A 23,480-nucleotide genomic window follows, 5' to 3' on the forward strand; every position below is an offset into this window, starting at 1 on the left:
TTACTTGACTTGATAATTATGGTAGTTGTGGTCATTTCATGGCTTGTTTCCAGGTGATTGTTCACGTTCTTGTTGCAATTGTTGCATTGTGGACTATGGGCCACTGCAGGCTTGTGATGGACAGAGTTAAAAAAGCAGCAGGAGTCAGAGGACTTATCAGAAAAAGAGGGTTTTTATTTATTTAACCCAAAAAGTTATATTTACAAAACAATAAATGCTGAGCTCATAAAAGAGGTCAAAGAAACAAAACTAAACTCAGGCAAAGAACTGTGAACTTAACAAACCAAACATAACTGACCTAAACAGGAAATGACACACAAGGCAGGTCAGACCACTATGACGCAACGGGGGTAACTAAACAAAACACAGTCGTAAACAACAAACACGATGCAATACAGTCCAGTTTGTCAATAAATTAAACACCAAAGAAGAAAATCAAAACCACTAAACCCTAAAGACAAAGATTGAATTAAATACAAAAGCTTTTTTTAATCAAAGAAAATACACATTCTCCCCCTTCAGCAGGAAGTGGTGGTATGGTCCAATCATCCTCTCTATGTATTTAAGTGCTTTAAACCCTGGCTGCCATCTTTTGTCTGGCAACTCCCAGGGATCACGGCAGGTAAGAGAAACAACGATTAGTCACAATCACAAAGCAAAAAAGAAATGAATTGGTATAAATATATAAGTAAACTAAATGTGTGCGCTTACAAATAGAATAAATGTATCTAAACAAATCAATAACCTTACTGCAAACTAAAGTGTGTTGTTTTGAATGAAGAAACAAAGAATACATGACAGTTACCGACTTTAGAGTGTGGCCATGGGTACAATCTAATTTATGAATGTTGGCTCCAAAATCTTCATGGTTACCTAGCTAGGTGCCATCTGGAAGTTCTTATAGTATAGAAACTTTCTGCACCTGTTTTTGTGTGTTTCCTTAACGTTTGAAAGTCTTATGAGATTTGCTTGGTCATACTGGCTGAGATGAAAAGAAAATGCTTCTCATTAAATAATATTTCTGTCCCTCAGGTTGTAATATCTTTATATATGTTAAGCAACAGGAGGTGTCCTATCTGACCCTCCTCAGACATTTTTCATTTTTAGAGGTCATTAAGTTCCATGAAATCTGAAACTGCAGTTTAGATTTGGTCTTCTTAAAAATTTCTTAATTTTCAGATAAAGTAGATCTCCATCTCAGCCTCATCTCTCTAACAGTTACTAGTTTTTGGACTGATTTGTGATTTGTGGCCACAGAATTTGTCATTTGTTATGATCAAGGGACCCCCCCCCCCACAGATGAAGCATGAAGCCAACATGGAGATACTAAAAGTTCATATAGCCACCAAATTGGAGTCAATCCCCTCTCAACCCCATGTTGAAAATGACCAAATTGACAGCATTAAAGCGTGCTTACAGATGGTTGTGGTTTCTGCATTCATAAAAACTGATTGGGTTGTTTTTTTCCAACTCATCCACCTGGATATTGTAATGACATGTCTTTGCTTTTTTTTTAATAAATATATTTGACAGTGTATACATATTCTGCTACTTTATGATCTCTTAATAGGTCCAGATAACATTTTAATCTTCTTTGACTCGACCTTTCCAGAGTTCAACACAGGTAAGGTTTCTACACACTCTTGCATTGCCCTTCCTTTCTCTAGACATACATGTTATGGAGATTTGTGGTACAATAAACACTTTCACTTTAGCATCAATAACTTTTAAGATAGGTGATGCATATGAATAATAACCAGAATAAACCTGAACCAGACTCATTGTTAGAATTGACAATCATCCTGCAGCCTCATTCGCTCACGCTCATAGCAAGGGTCCCGATATTATATATTTTTATAGTTCATCGATACAAAAGCTCTATTCATTAATGGACAGTTTATAAGAGGATCATAAAACTTCACATAAACACACCGGGTCTCCTGACACCAGCATGAATTAGCAGCTATTAATGCATCATGAGGGAATTGCACTGCAGTGCAGTAAACTCCTGTGTGGCCAATTCATGTCCCTGTGACAAATAGGTTATGAATAATAATAGATGTGTTTGTCGTAATCATCTGTGGTTCTTTATAATCCTGGTATAATTGGTCATTTTGTTTGTAACTTTAATGTCTGAATTTTCTCTTCATCTTTTAATTCTCTTGTAAAACAGAACAACCAATAATGTGTGTTAGTGAGATGTGAATAAACATTTTAGGAGATCAAAAAGTTTCCAAACCAGAAAACCTGTGTATCAACAAAGTACTGATAAACTCATCTGTTAAATCAGGTGTTATACGAGGTAGGCTGGTCCCAGAATTATGAATTATTCCCCTGAATATTTATTAATATACAAGTAAATAAATAACTAAACAAATAAGTCTTCTCTTGGGGTGGCTGTAGCTCAGGCGGTAGAGCAGGTCATCTGCTGATCGGAAGGTTGTTGGTGGCCCAAATATCCTTGGGCAAGATACTAAGCCCAAATTGCTCTCCGATGCATCCATCGGAGTGTGAATGTGTGTGAATGTTAGTTAGAAAGCACTAAGAAAAATGTGCTTGTGTGAATGGGTGAATGCACAAGTTGTGTAAATCACTTTGAGTGCTCAGAAGAGTAGAAAAGTGCTATATAAGAACCATTTGCCATGCCCCAGTCACAAGTTATACAGACCAGTGGTCACCCACCTGGCAACCGAGTTGCTGGTTAAAAAAATGTGGATTCTGCTTCATTGCTTTAGGAGTTGCTAGAGATCACAAGGATTTGAGGTTGCCAGGGGGTCACAGACTGGCCTCTGGGACCTGGGGTTTGAGAACACTGTAATTTGTATTATTGTCTTATATTAATTAATATTTTGGAGAATAGTTCTGTTCTGGCACCTACTGCCATTCTACATGCATAGATGTAAAGATGGGAGGGGCAGCAACAAGATCAGTCCAGAACAGGCATTGGTTAAAATGGATATGTCAGTGTAAAAGTCAGAAATTGCAAGAAAGGTTGCAAAGTGGCTTGCAGATGCACAGCAGCTTGAAAGGTTTTTTAGTACAATTTTTGTTGACACTAGAGTAATGATAAAAAGAAAGAAATACCCTCTGGTTTCCAAAAATACTTAAAAGTGTGTATAAACTGTCCTTGTTTTGGTCTTTGTCTGTTTGGCCGTGTTAGTAAACACAACCAGTCTGAGGGGCCATCAGTGGATGTGTTGGCAACGGGATGCCATGACAGTGAATTAACAGGCCTTCATACAAGTGTGTAATACAAATTCTTTCTACACCTTGCATCTAACATATGCAGAACCATAGTACTAGCAAAAAAGCTAAAAGAGAAATTAATAAATGCTAAATATTAAAATCTAAAGTGGAAACAAGCAAATCCTTCGAACTAAAACTAAAACCAAGAAAACTAGAACAATTCTAACACCTCTGCAACAATACAGTGTCAGAATTCTTGATCTCAAAACTTTATGGTGACGCATTTTAATTAAACCTCATTAGACTCCTCACTATTCAGTAGACACGCTGGCTCACTGCGTACATGTCACACTTTGTCTCTCCTAAGAGTGAAATGGACACGCATGCTTAAGTTGCAGTACCAGCATAGGGAGATAATATATTTAAAGCCAAAAAGCTGCTAGTCACCAAGGAAGATATAAATTCCAGGCTCCTTTTAAGCCAGAGATAATTAAGCTAGGTGGCTGATGTGTATTTACATGTAAATGTGTTAGTAATGTCTCTTTAAATGTGCAGGTTCTCAGTCATCCAGTTCATGGTAGTCTAAAGAACCAGAGCTCTGTTCTTCAAGAAACGTAGAAGTCCAGTCGTTTTTTTCCAAGCTCCTTAGTCTGTTCATGGTTTCCTATGACTATGTTCATGTTGGGTTGAATAAGATTTGAAGTTTTGTTTTACTGAAATCAAATCTGGAACTGAAGCATACATGTCCATTTCACGCTTAAGAGACGGCCTATGACATGCTTTGCCGTGATATCGGGCGTCTTACTCTCTACTGCTTAATAGCCTCCTCTTTGCATGATCCACGGTTACCCTTTTGTACCACAAACCCTTAAGTGTGCTCCATGCCAAGCCTTGGATGAGAAAGTCCAGTCACTTTTTTTCCAAGCTCGTAGACTAGCATGACCTGGATGACTGAGAACCTACACAGACCATAATGCTGAGCCGTGTTCTTCTGGCAGCCAGATTTAAGTGTAAACAGAGCAAATTTGAGAAGACAGGTGGTATATAGGATTGTCATATGGTACTACGGCACAACAGTTCACATTTCTCAAATGCCTTAAACATGCTAAATAAAAATGTAAAAGCTGTAGACAGATGCAAAACAGGGATTATTTTATAAGCACATTGAAGAAACCTGTTTGATCTAAACATAAAGGATGAAATCAAGGTTTTGCTGAACTTTTTTTTTATTTAGCTTTTTTATTTAGAGAAAAGTTTGAATAACTTTAGATGGTTACATAAAATCAGTCTGGGTGACAAACTGATAGAACAAGAGGGAACACAGATTACACGATGACACAAAATGTTTTCTTTCTGAAGTTAAAAAACTCTGACGAAGCAGGAAACCGGTCACCTCGACCTGTCAGCTGACCCTCCTGCTTAATGTCTTTGTGGTTATTGCTCACAAAATTAAGCTGATAAAGTGCATCAATAGCTTCACTCCTCTTTCATCCACATCATTGCACTTTGTGTACTGAGGGGAAAAAATACTCTTTGTTGGTGCAGAAGGCCACTTATGACAGAGCAGCGCGTGGTGGTATTGAGTAAAGGACGACGCTGACAGGGCCAACATTCTTCACAGCGTCACTGAGGCTGGCTGACTTACTGGCTGGTCACTGGTTTGGTTGTGTGTGTGTGTGTGTGTGTGTGTGCGCGCGCGCGCGCATGCCTGTGTGTGTGTGTGTGGAGGGAGGTGGACAGAGGACAGCAGTGTGCTTTGTAATCCTTTGTCACTCCCCACCCACCCTCGACCCTCATCTGCCTGACTCTGTTACTCGTCCTCAGACTGTGGCCCGAATTACCCGCTGCAATTGGCCCGTAATGGCATAAAGATTGAGGCCTGGACGGGGCATCAATCACAAGGATCTGGCTCAGCTGACCCTGAGTCCTCAACAAGAAAGAGGTGATGCCAAGCGGATGTGAGAAAGGAGGCAGGAAGAGGGCAGCAGAGATGGTGCATTGAGACAGAAGTGAGAGATGGGAAAGCTGAAGGAGAAAAGAGAAAAACCAGAGTTCTGACCTTAAGAAGTAATCAGTTTTATTACTTAACATGTTCTGAAAAGGACACGAGGACATTGTATTAGAGCGTTGCACTGTGTGCACTAGGCTCCTAACAGAGACTGTGTGTGTGACAAAATGCAGACTTGGCAGAGGTGATGTGAGATTGATTTTTGCTAATTTAATAGAAGACTCATTTCAGAGTAAATGTTCTACTTATGTCTTAAATTTAGACCTTCAGCTTTCTAAATTATAAACTTTATCTCCACCGAGCTGAAAATCATCTCTGGCATAAAACTGAAAAGTTAACAAAGGGGATATACGTAGTAGCAGGTTTTTTGATGATCAGTTATCATATTTAAGATTGAGCATCAAGAGCACATGTTTTGGAGGTATTGTGGTAATAAATAGGACTCAATATAACTACCACTTCCAAGGCCCCAAAGTTGGCCAACCTCATCCCCCTCACCTGTCGTCCTGGCTCCCCCTTGCCGTAGCATGTCTATTGTACCTCATCAATCTTTAGCCATGAGCCTTACTGAATACAGATGCCCACGGCAGGAATTGAACTCGCGAACCCCACTCCAAACACATGTAGTCTTACCACTACACTATCCAGCTGCTATAGCTGGGATACTGTGTTTTTGGATTTGAAGCACACAGAAACCACAGAAACATGCCAGGGGAAAGACCATCTCTGAATCGAGGAGGGGGCCTAAGGCTACCACCATCTTACATTGCTGTGATTGCAGCCACTCCCCAACTCGCTGTGAATGGTTCTCATGGCCATTAATCAATGGCCTTTGATCAGTGATTAATGGTCATGAAAATTTGCATATTAATGATCAAAGAAATGACCTCACAGCACATTCATTCAGTGGGCTGGTTTCAGTCATTATGGAAATGTACTGTTTATAAGATTGGGGAAACCTGCAGTCAGCTGAGACTGAAGAAGTCACTTGGATGAGTGACGATACGTTTCTCCCACTGAAAACTTTACGTCCAGATGATCAGAATCAACCTTTAGGGATTTGCTTACCTGGATGATTGAGGATGCATCAAGATATAATTGGGTAACCTTAGTTTTCAAGGACAGTGGCAAACAGTCATTTATTAAGCAGCTGTGAGGCCGGCTAGCAGTTGTAGTTGGCTTCAAAAAGGAGGCTGTTATCAATAAATTGTGCTGGGAAATGCATCCTTAACCCTTTTAATCATCATTTTGGGCTATCCAATGACACCCTAAATGACACTAAAAAGGCTCTGTTACTGAAAACCTTCTGTTACTGGCATGCTGATTGCAATCCTTTGATATCATCAGTGAGTGACAGAGTGCTATCTTAATAATAATTGACATGATAGTTGTAGCATTTTTTATGTGTTCAATGTCAAATCATATCTGAGGTACCAATAGTATTGTGTAGACAAATGTCAAAGTATGGATCAGCTTTTAATTTCATTTGTCTTCTGTTAGGTGTGAAATATAACCTGAGAATACATGTGTTGCATATAATCATATAATCATTATTCACTGGTAATTAAGTCACTGTGCATGCATATATGCAAGAATACATTACATGCGTTTTCTTGTTGTCTGTTTTCCTACCTATCTTATCCTCCTGGGTGTCTGACAGGTAAATTGCATGTTTAAGTTGTAAAGCAGTTTGAGCTTAAGAGTAGCAGAAAGCTATTGCTTAGACAGGTGTCCCGTCTTTCTTGAGACACTTTGCATGTTTGCATTCTGTTTGGTGCTGCATGTGGTCGTGGTGGGGGGGTGTCAGTCAGTTATTGAGCTTCTTACATTGACTTTACTCTAAAAACACAGGCCCTCTTCATACTCAGAACCGGTTCAAAAACATCTCAGATCAAGATAAAAGGGAAAGTGAACCACTTCCTGCCGCCCCTGACGTGCGGGTATTGAGCGGAGTGGAGATGCCAGCAATCCACTTAATGTTAAATACTGTAGCCTTTTATCTTGAGGGAAGAAAATACAGTGAGCTAAGAGCATAAAAAGGAGCACTTATCTCCTCTTGGTCACTAATGGTGGTGACAGCAGCAGCGTTGACCCAATGTAATGTTCAGAGGGCTTTCAAGTTCCAGATGAGATTTTCAAAGGAAACAGTCAAACAGCATGTTAAATTGCTTCTATTAATATAACAATTATGCCTTTGTTCATAGTTTTCTGCAATTAAGGTCCAATTGGGATGTACACCCTAATGTAATTGTTTGATTAGACATAAATATGACATTAAAAAACATGAAAGAAATGGCCAATGGAATAAACTGGTAGTTCTTAAGGTTATTTTAAGGTAAAAGAAGGAATATACAAATGATTACTGACATGAAAACATTGTTTACCCGGATGTCTTTACCTCTGTATCACTGACTGTGAATGATCTTGAAATGCATCCAGGCATTAGCGCAGTGTGGCCACTAGATCCCCCACTGCTTTTCCTTAGAAAGGATGTATTTTGGCGTTTTCTTCTGTTTAGAGCCCCACATTTGCATAACAGTGTCTAATTCAGAAGATTCTGGGATCACCTCGACAAGCAGCCCCCACCGCTTTATGACAAAGAGATATAATCCATAGTCGATTTTAAAAGCATACAGCAGCCATTTATAAGTGCAGCAGAAGGAGACATGGATTCATTTTAAAACGATAGTATTTGTACAAATGTTGAGCCATATCCAGGTTTTATTAAACAACATCTTACTGTGATGCTCAATACATAGAACCAAATGGCAAGGAGGTACGCATGGATGGAATGCAGTCATTGTTTAATTTGTATATTAAAGAGGACATTTGGCTTCTATGGTGAGAAATGTAATGGAAGTGTTGTTGATGTCCCCTCTTTGCACACACATTATGACAAATAGGAGGCAGTGATGGTTATAACCAGGGACATTATAAAACAGAGACAGAAAGTGAACAGGAAACAATACAGTGGCCACTATATTAGGTACACCTGTGGAATCCATTTAATGAAGCCTTTAATAATTAGATTTGGTACATATTAATAGAGCAGGGGCGCTTTAGATACCTAGGATGTTGATAGCACGTGGAAATCGTGGAAATTCAACACCATCTTTCTGCGAGACATTACGTTTAAAGTAACGTTAACTTTACAGGATGCTGTGAGAGTCGTTATGTAACTCTAGAAACAGTGTTGGATGATACTGTCTGTAGTTCTGGCTGATCTTGTCATTCGACCCGACTGACATCCTGAGAACACCAATGAATGTGGTTTCCCAACACCAGAGGTAACAGTACACACAGTTTCAGACTGAATACCAACACAAAGAAGCATTTAATTTTTTAAAATTGTAAATGTACAGATTTAATGCTCATATGGACAAATACACGGTGGTGAGCTGCCCTTTGTAAATCCAAATCTCAGCAACAAATTGGTGCAAAATTACGTCAAAATGCCTGAAAGAAAACAGTAGGTAATACATGTGCATCAAGACATCATGTTACTTTGTATGCAGTGCAGCTGATAAAGGTGACTTTACAACATTAAATGGAGGTTTGATACAAGCGATAAAGGGAAAGCATCTTAACATCACATGAAACTTTCTGTGATGTACAAAATGAAGAGTTAGAAATGAATAAAGACACTGAGGGCACGAGCAAAGAAACGTGATTACTGCACAGACTTGCTTTATAAAATTAATTATCTACAGTTTCTGTTTAAAAAACAAAACAAAAACAAAACTTTGTGAGTTAATTAAAAAATGTTTAACCGCATTTTGCATTCTTAATAAATAATATATACTGAGATATGTTATATTAAAGTTTGTGTTACAGATAAACAGACTTGAAATATCATGAGGAAAGATGTATATGGTAGCTTCACAGTAATGAAAAATAAAAAAAAGGCATATGAATACCATCAGTAGTTTGTGTGTGATACCGACCTTGAGGTTACATCGCAGCCCAGAATAAACATCATGTTTGGAAGATCAGTTGCATAATAAAATTCCACAGAGGGTTTTAATGTACGGGTAAAGCATTTCACTTATAGTGCATATACAAATGTGTGTATATAAGGCCCAGAGCTACAGATAATGGACCTTTTTCATCACAGAGGACCTGAGCAGATATTAAAACCTATAACTTCAACTGTCAGTGTAGGGAAAAACAAACCACACATATTTCATAAAACACATTTTTTTACTTGCATCCAATGAGCTTCATAGCAAAAATGCAGTTCTTTGAATTCACAACTTCAAAATTAGCAAATGAAACTTTTTCCTCTAGTTAATCATTGTAATAAACCCCCACCAACTAGAGAGTTTTGCAATTATCTAGTTAAATCGGTGTTCTTCTTTACTAGTTTTGCTCCTGAGTCTCATTGGGTTTGTAAATCAGGAGGACTTTATATCAGCTATCAATATCTTTTCACTGGAGGTCAAAGCCATTTAGTTTTGTTTGGTGAAAAACGACAGTTCTATTTTATTTTCTCTGTCAATATGGCAGACTGTAGAACCCGGGAGAGACAAAACCACATGGCATGAAAATGGAAAAGGTCTGCCAGCTCCTCGTGGCAAATTTCTGAACAAAGCTGTGGTGGAGAGACACATTCTCATTCTCAATTTGCAAGTACTTCTCCGAAAATATACAGACAGGGGACAATGACAAAAACCTTGTATCTGGTCCAAGGAAGAAAGGGACTACAAGTACCATTTACCACTTTTGGGTGCCTGTGAAGAGAGTAGTTTCGCCCCATCTGTATGCTCCAATCCATATCCGTCCTCTTTCCAAACCACTTTAAGATCAAGGATCATCCAACCCTATTTTTTTTGCAGGCTTTGCCTTTGTGTTCACAATTCTCCATTGTGTCTAAAGTCAAAAGTAGTGTGTCCAGTGAAATTCCCCTTTGGACGTATTGGATGTGGTTGTACCTCGTTGAGGGCACATAGTTCAAACGCAGGTCCCTTGATGGTGCACAATGTGTTTGCGGTGCTTCAGACCCAGGGCTCTCTCTTTCAAGTCCATCACTCGCTGCTGTGACGTGTCCACCAGAGCACTGGCTATGGCGATACCTGGAATCCCAGAGACAAAATAGAGTCATCAGTGAAAGATGGGCAGTATTATGCTGTTTTAGATGGGCTCAAATTGTACTGAGAGGGTGATGTGACAGTGGTCAGATAAATACGGCTTGATCAAGGCAAAACTACGACCACCTTTTGAGAGTAGATTTGTATATGTGCTTGTGTTATTTGTTATAGATTTTATATTGAGATCATGTTTGCCCTTATACAGAAATAATTAAGGGGATGTAGACAAAGAGTACAAAACACTGATGCATTTATCATAGAATATCACTTCACACCAAGAAAGGGTGGATACATGTTGCAGCTGACATGGTTGTCCAATTGTGACGTCCCATTTCTAGATTACCTGTCTAGATAGTAAAGTGGCATAGTGTCTTTTTATCTACAAGCAGCTAGAAACAGCTAATTGTTACCAAAATTGAAAATAACCTTTTTTTTCAGACCTCCCTAAAAGAGAGAGGGCTAAAATTCTCTCTTTTTTTAAATGCAGAATATCTTCATTTCTAAGAACACATCCTGCCAAGACAAGACTGATAGAAAAGAAATTTTTAAAAATGTCATTATAGCCGGTAAAGGAGAGTTGGGCCTGTCACCAATGATAACTTAGACATCACATAGTTAAATCTTTTCTACATTCACTAATTATTTTCAATTCTTATAAAGTGGAGTTCTGCAAGGATCTAAATTGGTACCTTCTATTTTTGTAGTCATTTTTATAGTCATTATAAAAGCAAGTCCCTGTTTGTATCTATTGAGTTTGATCAGAGAAGTGATATTTTATCCTCGTTTGGACTGTCATTTATTCACAGTCGCGCTGACAAAAAGACAGAAGGCCAACCTGAAGGTAGCAGAACCGAAGATGTCGAAGTGACCAGAATGAACAGAAATGGGTATATCAGAGAGACGGCTCAAGTCAAGTGTTTTGGAAATAGTTTGGGCATGAGGGTTGGTTTGCAGAGGAGGGATAATAGATATATTGGACAAAGGATGTTGATTGGATGTTGTGAAGGAGGATGTGCAGAGGCTTGGTGTAACAGAGAAGGATGCTACAGATACGATGAGATGGAAATAGATGATGTGGTGACCCCCAAAGGGAAAAGGTAGAAGGAGGACTGTGATTTATTCCTTTTGTCTAATAATGTTAATAAAGCTTGTTTCTGGCCATAGCAGATGAATCTGCATATTATTCTGCAAATTTCTATCCCAGAAGTACTTCCTGATGCAACTCTTTCAGGGATGATTTTCAGTAATGTTGATATTCATCATCATCATCATCGTTTATTTATATAGCACTTTAAAAACACACAAGGCTGACCAAAGTGCTGAACAATAAAACATAATAGATACCATAAGAATAATAAATACAATAAAATAATGAACATAGCAAAAACAATAAAATATAAGTAAATACAAGTCAGTCAACCACTGAGTCAAAAGCCAGTAAATAAAAATGCGTTTTCAATCTGGATTTAAAAACCATCACCGATGTCGATTGCCTAATGTGAAGAGGAAGATTATTCCAAAGCTTAGGAGCCACAATAGAGAACGCTCGGTCTCCTCTCAGTTTCAACCGCGATTTGGGGACTGAGAGTAACAACTGCTCAGCTGACCGGAGCGAGCGAGTGGGGACATAGGGCTTCAGCAAATCAGACAAATATGCAGGTGCCAGACCATTTAAAGATTTAAAAACCAATAAAAGAACTTTAAAATGAATCCTAAATTCAATTGGAAGCCAGTGCAGGGAGGCCAGGACCGGAGTAATGTGCTCAAATTTCCTTTTACCAGATAAAAACCGTGCTGCAGCATTCTGTACTAGTTGCAGGCGTGTCAGAGTGCCCAGTCCAACCCCTATTAAAAGGGAGTTACAATAATCCAAGCGTGAGGTTATAAAAGCATGGATAACAGTCTCCAAGTCACGTCTTGAAAGAAAAGGTTTAACCTTCGACAGACGCCTGAGGTGATAGAATGACGATTTCACCACCCCATTTACGTGGCCATCAAAGGTAAGTGCAGAGTCGATTTTTAACCCAAGATTAGTAATCGAGCTCTTCAGGTGAGGGGTCAGAGCAGCAAGGTCAACATCAGGCATATCAGAGGAGCGATTCGGGCCAAACAGAATTGCTTCCGTTTTACGTTCATTAAAATTTAAAAAGTTTTGAGCCATCCATGACTTAGCATCACTAAGGCAATCAAGCAGGAGTCTAATTGGGGAGCTATCGGAATGACTGAAAGGAAAATAGAGCTGGCAATCATCAGCATATAGATGAAATGAAACATTGTGTTTACGAAAGATCGCACCCAGTGGCAGGAGATACAATGAAAACGGTAATGGCCCAAGAATAGATCCCTGTGGTACACCCCATGACAGAGGGGCCACAGAGGACGATAACGAGCCCAACTTAACACAGAAGCTCCTGTTTGAGAGATATGATTTTATCCACAGGAGTGCCAAGCCAGAAATGCCCACACAATGCTGTAATCGAGAGATCAGCAGGTCGTGATCTACTGTGTCAAATGCAGCCGTCATATCTAGTAGTATAAGCACTACATGTTTACCACAGTCTGTCGCTACAAGAATATCGTTCATAACCTTTATGAGAGCTGTCTCTGTGCTATGAAATGGCCTAAAGCCGGACTGAAAAACTTCAAACATTTGAGAGTTGTTTAGATAATCCATCAGCTGAGTGTGAACAACCTTTTCCATGATCTTACTCAGAAAAGGAAGTTTAGAGATGGGTCTAAAATTTGACATTACTGAAATATCTGAGCCTGGCTTCTTAAGTAAGGGATGAATAACTGCATGCTTAAACTCACTTGGTACTTGACCTGACAAGAGGCTGGTATTGATTATGTTCAGAATATGTGGTCCAACAGTAGGAAACACCTTTCAGAAAACGGGGATGAACAACATCATTCGGAGAACCACACGGTTTAGCAGTTAACACAAGCTTCTCTAGTTCAGGTAAAACAATTGGTTGGAAAGCAATAAGGAAATTTAAACAGGGAACATGCACAGCTGGGTCAACAGAAGATACAGTGGAGGGTCTCAAACTAGCAACCTTATCCACAAAGAAATTAAGAAACCTATTACACATAACCTCAGAAGATTGCAAAAGAACATGGTCCTCTGCATTCAGTACATTGATGGTAAAAATAAACAATAGGACAGATGAAACCAAAGGTTTAAAATCAAGTCTGGCTGTGCCAGACTTACTAGATGGGTAAAATGGCATGTGAGCACAAGATAGAAATAGTAATGATAGTTGTGGTTAGTTTTGCAGGTAATTTACAAAAGTTTTTGCAGTTTTCTAAATAAAGTCAGAGCTCATTTCAATGTAACTGCCAAGACCTGTGCAATTTAGGTCTCAAACTAAGAGATGATATTCAGCTGCAAGTAATTTACTAACAAGAAAGGCACAGCTTGTTAATTGTAATCAGTAACATATAAATATAGGTCATATGTATGTTGCATGTAAGCCTACATTTAATGTAATTAAATGTAGCCTGGCAGAGAGAGTCATTTTAATGAACACCGGCTTCAGTAATTGAAAATATATTCTCCATTATATATTTTGTGCTTTGAGAAAGGGACCTAATGCACAAAACTCCCGGGCGTTGGATAGAGGGTCAATCACCGCACTCTGCAAATATAGAACGGTATCTAATGCTAGTTTGTGCTGATGGTACGAGTTAGTGAATCTGGCCCTATGGGAGAAAACATCAAGGTGAAATTCCTTAGCATGTGTGGCAGGTGGTGATGCATTATCTTATCAATAGGCACCTCTTCACAAAATCCACAAAATGTTTTATCAACATCTTTCTGGCCTCAGCAGGAGGCACAGGGGATAAAGCTCAGGTCAGTCAAGCATATCTTCCCACCATCACGTCTCTTTTCCTTCTCCTCCCTCTGTCTCCCTCTCACCATCCATCAGGATGTCACACCTCTCTCAAAACATCTTCTGTGAGTGAAGTTTGCCTCGGTTTCCACAGCAGGGCTTACAGACATCAGGATGGATGCACCAAGCATCAGATGCCTCGGAGCATTGTGTTAGCTTGGCAGTTGTACTGTTGTTAATGTGGTTTTAGAGTCATGGCAGCTTTGTGAATACAGCCAGTCCTGTCTCTCCCTGCCGACAACCGTGGGCCTGACAATGCATGGTCATTACGACAAGTGCTCAATCTGCCGGCATGCAGGAGCCAAATAAACAAAACAGGCAAATAGCAAAGGGAATCTGCCGTGCTCTTGATATGATTTGGATGCAGGATGTTTTCAGCATTTCACACTCAAGTGATTCTTGGGATTTTTTTTTTTTCTCCAGTGGGTGGAAAGGGGAAAGCCGATTACACAGTGCGTGACTGTGTGTACATGACTCTGCAAGTTTATGCATTTAAGTGTGCATGCACCTGTGCACAGTATTATGAGTATTTTGCAAAGTTCTGACACAGGCAAACATGGCAGCGAGCGGTAATGTGCTCTGTTTGTCCAAAAAACATTGGAGGCAGATGATCAGCTAGCAGCACATGGTGTGTCGGAATATGGTTCATTACGGCTCTTTGTTTTTTGTTGGCAATAGTTTCATAGGTATGCTTGTTTGGCTACCATACATACAGGATTTGGCTTTTCTTGGTCTTTTGGTAATTTGTAATTTGCCTTAAACTCCAGCAAGGATTGTTGCAGATTCTCTGCATATCTGTGGAGTAAATACACGTCCACGCTATTGCTGCTTTGCTTGTATGCTTATTCTATGCAGTGCCACTGATAACGCTGAGCTGTGTGCTTGGATTTTCCTCTTTTTCGTAAATTGGAATTTTAAAACAATATTTATTGAATATAGTAAAGACAGATTCCAGTATTCTTTAATTAATCTAAATCTGAGAAGTCTTTAAGCTCAACAAAAGAGATTAAACAACTCCTTTCACATCCTTTAAGGCTTCATATACTTTGGATTGTTGGGAGAGCAAAAAGACATATTTATTACATTAAATTAAATTCCCCTCATTGAGAAGAGAAAAGAAACTGGAGGGTTTAGAAGTGTTTGATAAATAATCAAATGAAGAAAAACAGATAAGCACAACAGATACTGAGAGGCATTTCTGACATTTCCTAAATCTGCTGTCACAGGTTTGTTACCTGGTTGTTTGCTACTTATTTGCTTACCACAAGAACTTTATAAAACGACACATGCAGCAGAAATGTAATGTGGAATATTGAGCCATTTCCATTTATCTACATACATGCACTGCATCTGCACATTATCAAACACACAGCCTCACAATGAAAGATCACACAGAGTGAAAAAGCAAACACAGAATTAATTTTCTAATGTGATATCTGAATATTCCTCCATCAAAAAAGCTTTCACCTCTGACAAATTGCCATCATAATTGTGTTGATTTTTCCAGGTGAACACACACATCTCCATTTGCAAAATTAAATTGGTCAAAAGTAATCAAATTATGCTGCAGGTGAGTGCAAGTGCTCATTTGCTACCGTGGTAACAGAGCACATTAACGTGATTGTTTTGTCAGGTGAGTTGACGCATCATTAACCCCCCAGCCCACCCCCAAACACACACGGACCCCTCCAACTCGTGATATACTAATAGGGTCATTAGCAGGAGACAAAATTCCCCAGGAACACATATCGACACAGACCCGATGTGGAAAACTGGGACTCCAGCTGGAAAACATCTGTGACAGGCGGAGCCTGCTTGCTAACCTGGTCACAAAACTCACAGTGAGGCCCTCCTATATGACAAACATCAAAGCTTGGTTTTGTGTTTCCCCTTGAATGAAAGTGGAAAGCGTGCTGAGGATGCAGAGCAGTGGTAAACAGAACAACATACAGCTATCAGCGTTCAAGGAAGCCAGCACAAATTAAAGTCAGTCAAACAGCAACACACTGATATTCAAATATTAATAGATCCATGAAACACAGATTTCAGTAAACATGACACATAGCTACAGTGGCTTTGAAGTATGCATGTTGGGATTCAGGTATCTAGGATGCTTTACATTAATAGTACATGACAGCATTTGGTGGAGGATTTCTTCACGCCTGCTTAGAGATGTGAAGTGCACAAATTCCTCCACAAATTCACATTTAAATATCTCTAAGTGCATCAGAGTCAAGAGGACAAAAATGCAGAAGAGTATGCCCAACAGTAAAACAAAACAACCAAAACCATGTGTTTTTAAAGTTGAAAAGCAGTCATTTTAGTGGCTACATGAATTCAAGCAGTGGTGCTCATCGGGGTGCGGACATTGCCTCGACTTTCCTTTGCTGCGTTTTTCTTTTAAATGTATCTGATCCAATTATAAAGTCAGCAAGACCTTGAGTTTCTTACTTGATCCGTATACACTTCTAAAATTGTCCATCAATTTAACCTCCTAGGACCTGCCGTCCACATATGTGGACATCACATTTTTGGTTATTTAGACCAAAATACTCAATTTTGCTCTACAAGGGCCTGATATCCACTTACGAGGACATTATACCGCTACTGTTCTATCAAAATTTTAAATGAATATCCTCATTTGTGGCTCTCATTTTTCTTAAAAACAAAAATAAGGTAAAAAAAAAAAAAAAATCTGGAAATTCTCTGTTTTTACATTCATTGGGCCCCAATATGCCCAAATATCAAAGAGAAATTAAAAATGCATGTCGAGGAAGAGTTCGGGTCTTAGGAGGTTAATAGTATGCCTGCATTTTGGAACAAAACAAAAGGCAAGTGGCAAAGGAAAAACAAGATAAGGGTTAAGACTTCATAATTCAAACCTGCACAATAAATACATGAGTTGTTTGTGTGTAAATGCCACACAATGGGTAAAAGTCAACAAGCAGACAGATGGAGGAGTGGGGGTGACAGGAGGGCCTATCCCAGTGGGTTAGATGGTTTCAAAGATGGAGAGGATCAAAGAATTGGAGATCCATTCCAGGTCAATGGAGCTGAGTTTCCAAGCTTTGCCCTCCAGTTCCTGTCATGCAGCTCTCAAGTCTCACACTCAGAGGGTGACAGTGGGGCGTAGGGAGGAGGGTTTGATGAGGTCAACTCATAGAGTGGAAGAAAAGGACAATACAGCTACAGCAATCCTTTTAGGACACTCAGTCTGGTTTGAGAGAGGCTAGGAAACAGGAACACAGTGTCTGCTTATAAAAATTCATGTTGGGAAATGTGCTTATTTATAATAGCCAGACAGTTAAATGAGGTCGATAGAAATTTAATCATTGGGTATAGAATAAGATCCAAGAAGTATTTTGTCTCGCTCTTTAAAAATCTTTAAGAACAATTTGCATTGAAGCCCAAAACATAGAGGGATCACTTTTCTCTCTTAAATCTATTTTCATAAGAACAGCATCTAAATTAAAAATAAAAAAAAATTGGCTTAATATTTATTTTTCTATTCTGTGTCCTTTTGGTGCTGCTGTTTAGTCACGACTTTAAACGGTAAAGCTTACTTGGTTCCGGGTCTGACACCCTCCCGCCTAATAAAGGAGACATGGAAATGTGTTTAATTTAATCTCGCTTTAATCAGGCATCAATTTTATTCACTGAATGCTCTTAGTGATAAATGGCATACCGTTCTAACTGATCAATTTTCTAATCTCTTCTCTATTAGCTGTAGTTTGAGCAACGTAAAAGAGACTTGGCAGCAGATGAGAACCAAGCATAAAAACTTTGATACATTTTCTGCATCGCCAACTGAAAACATGAAAATTCCTATAATAGTGTGATACAGTTTGCACTGCTGTGACTTTAAAGCTATGCTCCATTCAGTGGTGATAGTAAAATACAGCTCAACAGGCTGTATATCCAGTCGTGGAAAAGCTTTAACAGCATTGCTTAGAATCCTGTGAAAAAAAATAAGCACAGCCCATGATTCACTAGCTTGGAGAACCACCTTTAGCAGCAATGAATGAATGATTTCTCACTTTTTGGCCCACTCTTCACTACAGCATTGCTTCAGTTCATTGAGGTTTGTAGGTATTCATTTATGCAGAGCTCTTTAAGGTAACATTCACTCCTTTTTCACTTATTCTGTTGTAAATTTTCTGCCATGCTTGGGATCAGTGTCACATTGCATGACCGAGTCGAACTGTCAGAGAGATGGTCCAACATTTGACTCTAGGATACTTTGGTATGCAGACGAGTTTAAGGTGACTGCAAAGTGTACCCGGACCAGTAACTACAAAACAAGTCTAAATCATTACCCTCGACAGTTGCTTTCATATGGCTTTGTTCAAAAAACGTATCTTTTATAGCTAAAAAGCCCCACTTTGGTCACATCTGTCCAAAGGACATTGTTCCAGAGCTTTTGTGGTTTCTTCAGATGCAACTTTGTAAAACTAAACTGTGCTCCTATGTTCTTTCTAGAGAGAAGAGGCCTTCTCCTGGCAACCCTTCCTAAAAAGCCTTACTTGTCCAGACTTTTTCTAATTGTACTGTCATAAACCTTATAGTTTAACAATCTCTGACCATTGTACACTCTGCTCTGGGGGTGAATTTGATGGGGCATCCATTAATGCAGTCCTGTGACAACATTCTTTATGGTATCACTGTATAAAACTAATTCCTACAGCAAAGAATGTATATAACACTTAAAACATACTATAAATAAAAGAATCTGTGAAAACATGGTGTTTCCTGTTGATTTTAAACCAAAGCTCTGAATCTGATCTGCTCCATGCATGTTATGTCCTACCATGACTAACTTTCCATGGTGATCTAGCCAGGTAAAGAGAGCCATCTTTGTGACACTAAAAACTCTGGCTTTAAGCTCAACAAAGCTTGTTAACCTATTCATTTTCTTTATAGCATACCCCTCTGGTCTCACTCTATGAATTGAGCTAGTCTTACAAACATCTTGTCAACACAAAGCGTTTCAGCTGCATTTTGCACTTGTTGTTCTTACGTCTGACAGAACCGATGCATTGCTGTTTTCATCAGTCCAACTGTCAATATAGTCTGTGTAACAGCTTACATTGCTCTTTCTGTATACCCATGAACATAGCTTGAAAACACATTTCACATATTTATGTAGAAGCCTCGATTTGAGTATTTCTCACTATATTTATTTTATTGGAGTTAGAAATGTACATATCAGGGGCCTGTACTGAGAAACACCCAGCGTATCATTTTCGTGTTTCACTTACCCTAACATTGTTTAATTACTTAAAGAGACCCAAACCATTTTGGGGATTAGGCCCTAAACATGTGGATTTCTGCTGTAAATGTTGGCATTTAAACAAAGGATTCAAGGATTTACTCACTTTTTTTTTTGCTCACTTTTGAAAGCGGTCTCAGGGGCTCCCTATCTAGACACAGTTTTAACAGGTAGTAGAACGACATGAAAGTCAATCCATTGTTTTGGTCCTGAGGTAAGAAAACAGTTGCTTTCCAAATTCATTGTTCCTTCTAGAATAAAAAGAAACTGCACCTTAGCTGTTTTAAAATGGATTTTTAAAATATTTAAGTGTTCACAATATAAAATGCTAAAATGTTGTTTCCAAACAACAATTGCGCAAAGAGAGATGTTAGGCACATTCTGACCAGCTTTGTGGATCTACTAAGCTGTTCAATAAAGCTGCAGAATATTTCTATAAATCCTTTGTTTGTTCCCTGCACAATCAGACTGCAACAAGGAGTAATATGGCAAATGAGGCTTAACTAAATAATGAAAGTGTTTTATTAATGTGTCAACTCTTATCATTTTTTTCCACAGTGGTTTATTTTTGCTCTATTCAGGGATAATAAAGTTGAATTTTTCTTCCCTTTCGGAAGAGGGCCAAAGTGAGAATGATGGAGCCAAATGAGCAAAAGATGCTTTAACAGGAGAGGGAACAAGGCAAAAGAGAAGGGTATCAGAGAGAATAGGAAGGTAATCCAGAGAGATGGAGAAGCGTTGTTTACATTTATGTAAGACTTCATTTTATCTTGTTTTTACAAATATGTACACTTGGAAGTGAATGAAAAAACCTTTTAGGGGGGTTTGGCTTATCTCCCAAATCTGTCCCCAAGTTTGACCATCCACTAGAAAATGTGCTTTATGGAATGACAGAATTTCACTGTGGACACTGTCCACAAAAACCTGTGGAAGGTGCTGTGGATTTTGAACTTCTAGTGGCATTGTGATGTGCCAGGATTAAGATGCAGCTGAGGTGAGGAGGGTATCAGGGTTCACCTCTACTCTTTACAGACGATGTGGTTCTGATTTGCTTCGTCAGACCCTCACCTCAGATCTGGAAATCTGTGAATGATGGTAAAATGGAGCATGAGATGGGTAAGTAATAGTGGTATAATGGTACCAGATGATTTTCAACCATGAATCAGAAGGCAAGATTTGCCAATAGGTTTGTATTCCACTTTTCACTTTTAGTCATTACCTCTATATTATGACCAAGAGAATGAAAATGTGAATACAAGCTACTGAACTTTATTTTGGGTGTATCCAACTTTAGAGAGCACAACACAAAGCTACTGTCTCTCCAAGGAGAAAATAGTCAGCTGTGGTACTTTTGGCATCTGTGCATGTTTTCCTGCAAAGCCCCTAGAAAGAATCCAAACTCACTGGAGGATTACATGATGTATCTGGCTTGGGAATGCCTCAGGATGCTACAAGAGAAGCCAAAAACATTGGTCACAATATCCTTCTTAGACTTCTGCAACCATGACTTGACTTTGGGTGGAAGATGATGATGGATGGATGGATGCCTACAACCTTTGCCTTACTGTGCAAATCTGTTTTTGTTAACAAAGAGGTGTTACCTTGGGCTCCGTTCCTAACAATTCTGTAACCACTGATGTATTGCCAACGTTCTACTTGCGTTCACACATAATTCATTTTAGAAACTTGGATCTGCTTCTTATCAAAACTGTCTTTGAAGTCCTCCCTTCTCTCTTTGTCTGTCACATTGCTTTTTCTATTTTTACTCTTGAAAGACTTTCAACATCTTACAGTACCTGTATTTCTCCCTCTTTTTTCCCCTTTTCTCATATATTCAAGGGCCTAACTGTGGTGCTGAATAGGCAGATTAGTGCAGGAAAAGGCGGCTGTGAATAGTGCTGTGCCTCTGTTTCTATTGACCCACTATCTAAGCTCAGCAGAGCGCCTAAGAAGAAAATGTAGCCTACAGTCTCTCTTTCTCCATCCTGAACTCTGCTGCGTTGAACTGAGAATAGTTGCACTCTGCTAAATCCACTAATATCATTGATAGAGCCCCTTTATGTACCAAATAATAAAAAAGTGAGGGGGGGGGAAGACACCAGCTGCAGCAGATGGAGCAGAAACGGGTAAAACTGACATGAGAAAGTTCAACTAAAGTGGGATGCAGAGACGGAGAAGTGGTGGCTGGAGCCAAAAATAAGATCTCTTGTTATTTTTTTCCATTCTCCCCTATGTCACCCATCCTGTCAGCCTTTTTCTCCTGCTCTGTCCATCATGTCAGGCCACTGTGACTTTGAATCAGTCAAACAGTCACTCAGTGGTCAAGCTGTCCCGCTTCTATGCGAGTAGCTCTTAGAGGCAGGCACCATGTGTTAGTTGTCCACTGCAATTTGGCTGACAACAGCTGTCAGCCAGTCTAACTGGAGTGGGTCGCCCGCTATTTACTTGACTTTTCAGGATTTCTGGTTGAATTATTGGACCAGAAAGTGAATCTATTATTAGAGAAATGGATTTGGTTTTACACAGAGTGATCTTTGTGTTATTTGCAATGTCACTGTATTTCTGTCTAGCTGGATCAAAATGAAGAAATAAGAGCTTCACACAGGAGATTTGGAGGCCTCTTCTGCTATCCAGAAAGGAAGCTTCACATGCAGAGGTTAGCTCATGCAGCATGATGAAAAGTCACACCATCCTGTGATACATGGAGAGTGTAGTTACACTGTAGCGGTGCAGGAAAGTAGAACTGCTCTGCAGCTCATGCAGTGCAACATGTCACACTCTAAAACTCATCAGATTCCCAAATTACCTCTCCAAGCAGAAAGAGTAACTGCTTGGATTTGCAGTCTCATTTTTCGCTCATTAGACTTGGACACTAGACTCACTAGGAAAGCAGGAGCTTTGCCTTCAGGCGTACACTCTCTTTATCAGAAGTTTAGCAGAACCCTGGCTAATGCTTGAACAATATGCCAGTTTATCTGTGCTCCATCTATCGCTCGCTTTGAAAGAGGGTGAAAACCAAATCAAATTCGGCTGAAATAAAGAAACCTCTTAGAACAGTGTAATGGCTTAATGCTTAAAATGTGCCATTTGTCGCGTAGTTGCTGTAGTACGCACCAGATGTGCTGCAGGTACAGTAAATGACGTTTTTCAATCGAGGGAGTGATTGCAATTAAATGTCTTCTCTGCTGGAGTCTGGATAATGAAAAGTGAGACAATTACTTTTTCACAAAAAAATAATAATAGTAATCCACACATCAGCTTGGAATGACGTCTTTTGGCGATTTACAGAATATCTTTAGAGGACTCTTTTGAGTTGGAAGGCGATGTAGCTATTCTCAGTAGGTGCTTTTTGATCAGTGTTATTTCTGCTGATTATGTAAGACTAAGTGGATGCTGGACAGTAACTACATACCTTCCACTACATAGAAACAATGTAGCTCGAAGGCATTTTTCTCTTGACATTTGCACTAACAGGAACTCTGAAGTGAAGTACTAGTTGCTGGGTAGTGGTTGGTAATGCAATGTCACCTTGTTGTGGTCTTTCTTTTTGCAGCCTCTTCTTTTTCTTTCTGTGCTTTTTGTGAAGACTTCTGTATTTTGCTCTTACCTGTCAAAACTATAATTTCCTCTGGATTTTATTAGACTTCAGGTTATTTAGTTGCGTTTTTTAAAGGTTGATGTTAAGAGCTCTTGTTTATGTTAGCGTTAATAACAATAATGGATTGCATTTATATAGCGCTTTTCGAGACCCTCAAAGCGCTTTACAATTCCACTATTCATTCACTCTCACATTCACACACTGGTGGAGGCAGCTACAGTTGTAGCCACAGCTGCCCTGGGGCAGACTGACAGAAGCGAGGCTGCCATATCGTGCCATCGGCCCCTCTGGCCATCACCAGTAGGCGGTAGGTGAAGTGTCTTGCCCAAGGACACAACGACCAAGACAGACAGGGCTGGGGATCGAACCGGCAACCTTCCGGTTACAAGATGAGCTTCCCAACCCCCTAAACCACGGTGGACAAAAGGTGTCCATTTAA

The 23,480-nt window shown here is 39.4% G+C and overlaps 1 protein-coding gene and 1 long non-coding RNA gene across 5 annotated transcripts in view; one reads left to right on the top strand and one right to left on the bottom strand.

Annotated features, from left to right (window-relative positions):
• Positions 1 to 590: 590 nt before the first annotated feature.
• On the top strand, positions 591 to 18,998 carry LOC102079977 (uncharacterized). Its single transcript, XR_002064348.2, has 3 exons — positions 591 to 622; positions 1,571 to 1,624; positions 18,654 to 18,998. It is a non-coding gene; the product is annotated as an uncharacterized LOC102079977 (long non-coding RNA).
• atrnl1a (attractin-like 1a) overlaps positions 7,890 to 23,480 on the bottom strand; it is a 338,833-nt gene continuing 323,242 nt past the window's right edge. For 2 of the 4 annotated variants that reach the window (XM_025897448.1, XM_025897447.1), the window contains one exon: positions 7,890 to 10,266. In XM_025897448.1, coding sequence (XP_025753233.1) covers positions 10,145 to 10,266 — 122 coding nt within the window. In that variant the 3' untranslated portion in view covers positions 7,890 to 10,144. The remainder of the gene's footprint in view (positions 10,267 to 23,480) is intronic. The other 2 variants (XM_005473721.4, XM_025897450.1) reach the window with 2 other exon arrangements.

The sequence above is a fragment of the Oreochromis niloticus genome, linkage group LG13 (genome assembly GCF_001858045.2).
Source record: "Oreochromis niloticus isolate F11D_XX linkage group LG13, O_niloticus_UMD_NMBU, whole genome shotgun sequence".
Taxonomy (NCBI): domain Eukaryota; kingdom Metazoa; phylum Chordata; class Actinopteri; order Cichliformes; family Cichlidae; genus Oreochromis; species Oreochromis niloticus.